Source organism: Fundulus heteroclitus, chromosome 7 (assembly GCF_011125445.2).
Source record: "Fundulus heteroclitus isolate FHET01 chromosome 7, MU-UCD_Fhet_4.1, whole genome shotgun sequence".
NCBI classification, from domain to species: Eukaryota; Metazoa; Chordata; class Actinopteri; order Cyprinodontiformes; family Fundulidae; genus Fundulus; species Fundulus heteroclitus.
Window position 1 is genome coordinate 16,174,898 of NC_046367.1, and position 9,597 is coordinate 16,184,494.

Here is a 9,597-nt window from a genome sequence, read left to right on the forward strand (position 1 = left end):
GAAAACAAAGAACAATTTTCTTTATGCCAGCGGAAAGACAAATTAGTGAACTTTATCTTAGATTGCTGTTAAATGTACTGTGGTGCAGCGTTATCAAGGCTCTATTCAGGAAAGGAGAGCATTGTGGGGTCACCAACCTTTTTTGATTGTGAGAGCTGCTTCATTGGGACTGTGTCATACGAAGGATGACCAGTACTGATCTTTGAACTAGTAGAGTCAGAGTTCATTTTAACTTTATGTAAAATAAATAACATTTTCTGCTTTATTTTAGATCATGTAATTTTTAAATCTATTTAAAGGCAGGTGTGATTACAAAGGAAGTGTGACGGCATAAAATGACATTTTAGATGCAGCTCACTGGAAGGTGGTGCCAATTTTAAAACAGGCTCAAGGGCACCACATCCGCTCCTTGGAGGCTACCTGGTGTCCACAGTTACCGTGCTGATGACCTCTGGTTCAGATAAACAGGGAGTCCCAGGCTAACTCTGGAGGAGCTGCAGAGGGGACAATATGGACACCCTTTATTCATGAACTCCACAGCCTTTGCCACAAGCAACATATGGGACATGGCAAACATTGTGGAACAAGGTGCTCTGGTATAATGACTTTTGGTATCATGCAAACTAAAACTGCTCACCGCTCAGGACACACGCTTGCTCCACAGTGAAACATGTTTGCGGAAGCATCGTGCTGTGAGGATGCTTTTCTTCGGCAGGGAGAAGGAAGCTCGTCAAAGGCGATTGGGAGGACGGATGGCGATGAACACAGAGTTATCCTGGAAGAAGAAAGCCTGTTGGACACCACAAAAAAACACATGAGAATGGGGGCGGAGGTTCGTTTAGGAGGTTAGTAGCTGCAGAGGAGCTGCTTTGTGTGGGTCGGCCACATAAAACCCCCATTAAAACACTGACGTTTGTGGTTGTCATGTGACGAAATGTGAAAAGGTTCTAGTGGCATAATTCTTTTTACAAGTCCCTGTAGCCCTTCAGACTGTATAATATGTGTTATTTTACATTTCTCCATGTTACTGTGTAATATTTTCCATTTTTATCGGTTTTAAAAGTTTTACATACATTCGTGCGATGTCAGAAGAGATTAATCTGTGTCTGATCTGCAGGAGAAAGTCTCCTCAGGAAATGCAGTCATGAATGTTTGAACCGGGGATTTCCAGCTGCAACATCCTCTATCACACATAAGAGCGGGTGGGGAAACCAACAAATGCAGCGTGACGGATCTGTAGGATTTATGCTGTATAGGCACTTCTTGGGATAAAGTTGGAAAGTAAAGGCTTTTTTAATTATTATTATTATTATTTTCAGCCTTTCTTTTAAATTCTGTCCTTTATCTTCTGTTGTCATTTGTTAAACTTACATGATAACGGCAGCAACTGTCTGGAGAGCTCTCTGTAACCCACTGTGTCAGTGTGCAGATGCCTTTCTTATCTGTGTTTAGAACATGGTCCGTAGTGATTGGTTGAATGTTCAACGTGAGCCAGTCTAATGATAAGACCGTCCCCATCCAATAATCAACATCCGCTACACTTTTCAACATCTACATAAACTATGCTTCCCTAGCTTTGATTATAACAAGGACGATAAGTTACCATAACTAAGCAGATGACATACAGCGCTACGTTACAATGTCACCAGGTGACTCTAAACCCATTCAAGAGTTTAGTGGAAGCATAGAACCAATCAATGTGTGGATATGCCTCATTTTCTTCAGTTGAATAAAAGTAGAACCAATTCAATTGTTTTTGAACCAAAGCAAAAGCGATAACCCACATACAGCCTCACTTACTACAGCCAGAAAACAGTGATTAGGCCCGAAATCTTGGTGTAGTGATGGACTCAGAAGTGAACCTTCAGGAGGACATAAAGACAGTTACCAAGTCGGCCAAAGAGGCCTAAACAAGCTGCAATCAGTGGGTAGCAGAAATAACAAGCCCTAAAAAGGCCTATAAAATACCCAGATAAAATATATTCTTCAGTGAAAGTGACACACAGGTGATGTGATCTAAGACAGATAATTTACAAACATAGAAGAGTTGGCAAATATGTCCAAAAGGTGTACAGAAGAAAAAGACGCCTGGAAAGAGGTGAGGAATGAATTCCAGCTGGGAAAATAAGCAGCTAAAGATTGGACACAATGCTATTTTTGTTGTTGTTGTTTTTTTTGGTACTAAACACATCTGAAGACACATTTTTCCTCAGCGTCTGCAGCACCAGGTCTCAGTACTAATACATTCGCCGGACGCCAAATCATAGCAGCCACAATGGAGTCATCGATTGAATTGGATAGTTTCCCTTTGCTCAAATAATATGGAAGGATACATCTAATTGTATTTAAAATTGTGGATTTTCTAAATCTCTTACAACTTTTTTCTTAAGAGATACCATTTGTTGTAGCCAGAAGTGCACTAATCCTTCTGCATTATGATGTTTCTATCTAGCAGCACTTGTATTTTGTGAGACTGAATCCAAGCAAAGTTATTTTTATTGCAACTCTTACTGTGGTGCCATCTGGAAAGAAGGCATGCTTGGATGCCCAATGTTCAACAAAATCATGAGAATTCCTCCCAACAGCACAATTAGAGGTCCCTCTGTGCTTTGTAGCGCCATCAGTAAATATAAGCACTGCTTCCTTTTCTTTTAGTTTTAATTTACTTTAGCATAGTTAAAATGAGCCAAAAGATGAAATCCCCTACACCTCATCCAGCTTATAGCCTTTTTTTTTTTTTTTTAACAAATACTTATCAACAGGAGCGGCTTTATCAGTCTAAACTCTCTGATCTCTGGGGGGGTAAAAATAAGAAAACAATAGAGGCCAAATCCAGAATATATGAACGCGTGGGAGAAGGCGCGCGCAGTATTTACGCCTGTTATACCTGCGGGACCGTGCAAAACAATGCAGCATCGTAATAACCAAGCCGTATATTTATCACCCGCTGTTTCAGCCCTGCATGTGTGCATGTCCTCGTTAATCACAACAGCACTGTTCCTTCAGCGAGATGCTCTGATCTCAGGAGGGGAACCATCTGTTGCTCGACATCTCTTCTGTACTGGAGGGCAAACCAGCACACGGGACTCTGAGAAAACATCCGAAATATGAAACCGCTCGAAGAAAAAGTTTCAGAATGCTGTTTGTGACCAATTACTGCTGTAAAATAAATATACCTGAAGCTTTTTTAATTTTATTTATTTTTATTCAGGTTCGTGTGTCTAGGTATTTTTACCTAGACACATATTTATACCCCTGTGGGGTATAAATATGGCCTGATACAGAGGACCATTTCTCTTAAGCACACTTCTCAAAATAGGAAAGACAAGAGAACATGCCATTCAAGTAAGGGAAATGTTTGATGATTGTAAGGCTTTAATGACATAAAGCGGTCATTAAAGTTCACCTCCGGGAGAAAACCTCCTAGTCCAACTTTATTACCTCAACGCACAGTGTGTCCACGGCACACTATGCTCAATTGAGCTTACAACGGGAGCTATTAAACCAACTACAGTCATGTACCTCTGTCATCAGCATGTTGCATTTTAATTCTGTGAGGAGGCAAAGAGAGACTGAGAAAGGACACTAGATTGGCAAATCACCATTAGTTAAAGCCGCTTGCAGGATCCAAACCCAAGGCTCAGGACCCAGATGGAAACACCAACTTAGATTTTATCGCAGAAAAAAGATCGGCTCACATGTTCAGGAGTCCCTGGACATCACAATATGTCTGATGACTATTTTTTTTAAAGAGTGAAAGCAATCATACAGTTATCAGCTTTGTAAATTTGGCAAAATTCAAGTATAGGTTCTCCACCTTTAAAACAGTATTTCTTAAAGGATGACAGAATCAGCCAGTCTGCTCCAGAACAGTAAATCAGAGTACCACCTCAGAGTCATGGAGCATCACAGCGTTTCTCCTGATCCATTAATAATACACTTACACACACTAAAGCACAAACAAAGGTGATATGTGACTTTTCACCATTGTGTTTTTTTTTTATAACCTCCTCTTTCTCCTTTATGTTGTGTTGCTGCCACCTTCTGGTAGTGATGAGACGTCACAGAGGAAGACCCTCGATAAAAAATGGGTTTCTTTCAGAGTCACAGCTACTTACATAAATGGACCATATATATATATAGATAGATAGATAGATAGATAGATAGATAGATAGATAGATAGATAGATAGATAGATAGATAGATAGATAGATAGATAGATATATAAACAGCACATTATAGTACAGTAATATATAGATAGATAGATAGATAGATAGATAGATAGATAGATAGATAGATAGATAGATAGATAGATAGATAGATAGATAGATAGATAGATAGATAGATAGATAGATAGATATATATATATATATATATATATATATATATATATATATATAAACAGCACAATATAGTACAGTAATATAGTATAGTAGAACAACAGAGTAATATTCAACAGCCAATACAGTAGCTAGACAATATGAACACAACGAGACTTGAAACAATGGCTCATGGTTAATAAATAAATAAAGCTGAAATACATTTTTTAGAACATGTGCATAAATAGCTGCCACTTCCAAATGTAGGTTGTGTAGTGTTATGCTGCCCTGAAATGTGGGATATTTTCAACCTTTCATATTCATCTGAGGTCCTTCCTGCTATTCCAGCTTCAAGAGAAATGTACATTTCAGTAAGACGCAAAGCTGAGGCCTTCGGTTCAGATAAGGGTCCTGTGAGGACTACAAGTCTTCTAAACCTAATCACTTTGCTTGTTTAACCGAATCAAGAATGTTTCTAGCATCTTTTAGCCAAAGTATTGAGGTGAAAAATGTGAATCCAGTTCAGTCTTTATTAGTACAATACATTAATGATAATAAAGAAGTAGTCAGGCTTTTACTTCTTCTTCTTGGCATTACCTTTTGTTTTTACAATCAAAGCAGATGCAACTTTGGGTGACTGCAGTGGTGGGAAAATCATATCAATAACAGTTTTTAGTCATTTTAAATAATATTTTTGCACAGTGCTGCATAATATCTTTTAGATTCCTTTTGTACTATTAAAAAAAAAAACAAGTAAAGATATGAACTTTTAAGCAGAAAAGCTGCGATAAAAACTCAGTTGTTATACTGAAAGACTATTTATTGATTTAAAGCACGGTGTTTATTTAGTTAAAAAACATTTTATATATATATATATATATATATATATATATACATTTTATTTTTTTATACTAGGGATACACTGTGCTTTAAATCAACAGTGATGTAAACAACAGATGTTTCTTAAAAGACAAATAACCGTGATCGTTTATACAAATACGCAAAACAACAAGATTTTATCAATGTTTAATTTTTTTCTATTACTTATTTATTTATTTATTATCATTTTAATTTATTCATTCATTCATTCATTCATTTAATGTGTGGGCCTGTTGTTCCCAACAAAACCGAGCGGTACGCTGCAACACATTAAACTACATCTCCCATCAGCCACTTTCGGCGCTTTCTCCGGAAGAAAACCTTCGCTGTTCTCTTTGCACTTCCTCTTTCCGTCAACGGAGTTTAGGTAGGACAGCTTCTTTCTGGTCCCCGTCTTTAAATCCTGTGTAAATCTCGCTTTTACTGGCTCATCCACTTTAAATCTACACGCATAAGCCTGCAAAAGATTCATAAGAATGTCGCCCATGTGTTATTTTAATGGCGGAGGGGGTTTCAAAGCATTTATAGATGTTTTAGTCGCCTCTTGGTGACATGGCGCCGCGCTAGCGGTGTGAGAGCAGCTAGGAGGCCGGTTACCGCTGTGCTAAAGGCGCACAGGAGCTTCGTGTGAATTGTTTTTTTTAGGGCGAAATGTGTTTAAAATGCTACGAGTTAAGAAATACGAAAGAAGCAGCAGTGTTAACAGGAAGAGCCGCGAACAACTTGTGAATGAAACAATCTGTGTGCGGCTAGCTAGCAGGCTAACACGTAGGAACATCAGAGGGTCTGTTGTAAAGCATGTGATTGTTGGACAGTTTCGTAAAGTCAGAACAGGAGATTTTTTTAAAATAAGAAATTAAGTTTAAATCGGCTCTAAACGTGTTTTGGTACCGATCTCTCCCAGATGGCTAATTTGAAATTCCTGATAAGCGTGTCAACATAGAGCCTAAACATTAAGCTCAGCCCATTCTGAACTGATGAGTAGCGACAGCGTGGATGCCTGGTTGTGTTGTCCACAGTGACTCTGACACGTGTTTGTCTTCCAGGACACGATGGGACGTGTGATCAGGGGACAGAGAAAAGGTGCGGGCTCCGTTTTCAGAGCCCACGTCAAGCACAGGAAAGGTGCTGCTAAACTCCGTCATGTCGACTTCGCTGAGCGCCATGGCTACATCAAGGGCATCGTGAAGGTAAGCAGGGACTACATCGTCCTCCTGTTGGGGATGGCACAGGTGTTGCAGTCGGGAGAGCTGAAGTGTGCGCATCTTCCCCCCACAGGACATCATCCACGACCCCGGCCGCGGCGCCCCCCTGGCCAAGGTGGTCTTCCGTGATCCGTATCGGTTCAAGAAGAGGACGGAGCTCTTCATCGCCGCCGAGGGCATCCACACCGGACAGTTCATCTACTGCGGCAAGAAAGGTGAGAACTGAGTGTGCGCCGGTCTGTCTTCACGATCGGGTTGTGTTGAGGACAAAGATGCTCTGTCTGATCAAACGTTTAACGACGTTTTAAGGCGCTGAGTGTTAGAAATTGACAGACGTTTATTGTGATGACGTCTTCTCAGTTTTTGTCCTTCAAAGTCATTAAATCTGAGTATTTCATCTTTAGCGTCCACATCAGAGTCTGAGCGTTATTGCCAAGTAGGATTTTACACAAACGAGGAATTTGTTTTGGTCGAATGCGGACAAGCGTAGGAAATGCAAGTTTTAGAAGAATAACACAAGTATTTTCTCTATTTGTAAATTAAATTAGATGAAAAACAAAACTATCATCAACATCAAAACTGTCACAGGGTATTTGAGACAAGCTTAGGTGCATGAATTGTGGTGATTCCCTCATTTACGCCAGATTGAAAGCTATTAAATCTGTGGCAGATTGTTCTCTGGTCGGCAGAACTTCCACAGACATCAAAGGAAACTGGGAACTGGGTCAGGAGACGCCCGGTCGGCCCGTCTCCTCTGGTTCAGGTTAACCATCTGATGTGACACGGTTCAGGTCCAAATGTTTCTGATGTGGCCTTGACCGCTTCCCAGTGGGTTGTGGATCGTTGTTGGTGCGGCTGGTTGTTGTTCTGGCGCCTCGGTGTTAGGAGTCCACTGAGGTGCCGGTTTCTTATGACCTCCGTACGGCCCGGCTGGTGCCTGGGCTGACAAACTGTGGCTGTGACGCCATAGGGCTGTTCATGGTGGGACGTCAGCCTGTGGAAAGATGCAGATGCTGCAGACTGAAATGGAAGCATAGTCATGCGCACATCGTACGTTATTGTCTTGATGTTAAATTAGGATCCACGTCAAAAACAAAATTGTGTTCTTTAAAACTCTCTCGGCTGCGTTTTTACCCAGACCGTCATTTGTTTTTGTTGTTTTTTTGTAAAGTGGGACGTTTGTGTCCCTTTTCACTTTTCTGGTTGGGCTAAATATGTTAGTTAAGTGAGTTGCACTCATTAAATCCACTGTAATAAATAAAGTGTACTGTTACCAGCGTTATGGTTCTAAAGATGAGAATTATCCAGATTTATGGGGATTTTTTTATTCAGTTTGTTTAGTTGAACTTTGTTTTTGTCTTTGCTTTTAAGCCTTGTAGAAGTTTTAAGCTGTGGTAAAAATAAACCCGCCTCAGCTTGTCTGGAAGTCATTTAGGGAATCCTGGGGATGCGGTAAAGGAAGCTAAGTCCCGGCTTGAAGCCAGAAGGAAAAATAGTAGCGAAATGGTGAAATTAAATCATTGTATATACTGGGAAGGTGATTGGTTGTCCCAATTTAAAGCCGTTGTCTCCAACCCCCCTCTGCCTTACAGCCCAGCTGAACATTGGTAATGTTCTGCCTGTTGGCACCATGCCTGAGGGAACCATCATCTGCTGCCTGGAGGAGAAGCCTGGCGACAGAGGCAAGCTGGCCCGCGCCTCAGGCAACTACGCCACCGTCATCTCCCACAACTCCGAGACCAAGAAGTCCAGAGTCAAGCTGCCCTCAGGCGCCAAGAAGGTCATCTCCTCTGCCAACAGAGCCGTCGTCGGTGAGAAGCCGCCGCTTGTTCTGACGCCGCTGGTGAGACAGTTTGTTCCTCTGAGGCTAAAGCGGATCTGACCTTCTCTGGTGCTGTGTGGCAGGTGTGGTCGCTGGAGGCGGTCGTATTGATAAGCCCATCCTGAAGGCCGGTCGGGCCTACCACAAGTACAAGGCCAAGAGGAACTGCTGGCCACGCGTCCGTGGTGTGGCTATGAACGTAAGTGAACCCGGGAACAGGAGGCTGCTCTTCTCTCAGAGGCCTGATGTGTGCAGGAGGCTGCTCGCCGTTTCTATTCGGTTTTATTTGTTTAAAACTAGAGTAATGACTTCCTAAAGATCAAGTAACAGAAAGCATATTTAGTCACTGTTTTCCAGAAATTCAGCAACGGTTGACCTGTTTCTCACCGTTATTTTTCCCTCTTCCCTCACCTCGGTGCAGCCTGTTGAGCATCCCTTCGGTGGTGGTAACCATCAGCACATTGGCAAACCCTCAACAATCAGGAGGGACGCACCTGCTGGTCGCAAGGTCGGTCTCATCGCTGCCCGTCGTACAGGCAGACTGCGTGGAACCAAGACCGTCCAGGAAAAGGAGAACTAAACGTGACTGTCTTGTTAATAAAACATGTTCCAAAAATGCCTGCTGTCCTGTTTGGCTTCATTCATGATAAAAAAAAAAAACTGAAGCAGTTTTTATGATTAAAATATGATCTAAGTTGGTACTGGAGATAAAGTAATTTGTTTGTTTCAGCTTCCTTAGAGTACTCGACAATTATGAGACAATTATAGAGAAATGTTTTTTTTGTGACCATTTCTTCCTCATTGAAGGAAGAACAGCTGATTATCAATCAAAGGCTTAGTTTATACTGATTTATATTTAGACCTGTGTTTATGAGAGTCACGGGTGTTCCGAAATCTAGGATAACTTCCCTTGGTTGTAAACAGTTAAATGTAAAATGAAACAAGGATTCTGAAATGTGATGGAAAAGAGGGTTTAAAGTAGCAGTTTATTGTTAAATTATCCAATCTGTGCAATCCATTGAAGCTCTAGTTTTTGAAATTGGTGACCTAATGTTATGTATAAGGAAAAAGGCAGTTCCACTACAGGAAACCAGGAGCTGACTGAAATTAGATGCGAGAACAAACATTGCATTCAGAAAACAATATTGTGATAAATATCTGGATCCATGCTCACAAGCAGCTCTGATGCCGTGAATCTGCTCTGCAAGTTGTCACCCGGCAGAGCATTGGCTTATGGTGGTGCTAGTGACTTACTGCGGTGGTCTAATGGTGTCCAGCAGCAGCTATGGCTTACAGCTGGTGAAAAAAAAAAGTTTATCACAAGATTAGAATATTAAAGAAAATTCATGTTTTGGATATGTGGACAATCATGG

The 9,597-nt window shown here is 41.1% G+C and overlaps 1 protein-coding gene across 1 annotated transcript; it reads left to right on the forward strand.

Annotated features, from left to right (window-relative positions):
- The first annotated feature begins 5,453 nt into the window (after nt 1–5,453).
- rpl8 (ribosomal protein L8) lies at nt 5,454–8,842 on the forward strand. The gene is made up of 6 exons (XM_012864414.3): nt 5,454–5,564; nt 6,244–6,387; nt 6,476–6,617; nt 7,995–8,213; nt 8,308–8,423; nt 8,646–8,842. Exons 2-6 carry the CDS (start codon nt 6,250–6,252, stop codon nt 8,802–8,804), a joined length of 774 nt encoding a protein of 257 aa, XP_012719868.1. The 5' UTR covers nt 5,454–5,564; nt 6,244–6,249; the 3' UTR covers nt 8,805–8,842.
- Nucleotides 8,843–9,597: the final 755 nt, after the last annotated feature.

What these genes read in the sequence shown, in the direction of transcription:
- rpl8 (XM_012864414.3), top strand. Translation starts at nt 6,250, where the DNA reads ATGGGACGTGTGATCAGGGGACAGAGAAAAGGTGCGGGCTCCGTTTTC. An exon ending in CATCTACTGCGGCAAGAAAG is followed by an intron (nt 6,618 to 7,994) that starts GTGAGAACTGAG and finishes TCTGCCTTACAG; the next exon opens with CCCAGCTGAACATTGGTAAT. An exon ending in TGCCAACAGAGCCGTCGTCG is followed by an intron (nt 8,214 to 8,307) that starts GTGAGAAGCCGC and finishes GCTGTGTGGCAG; the next exon opens with GTGTGGTCGCTGGAGGCGGT.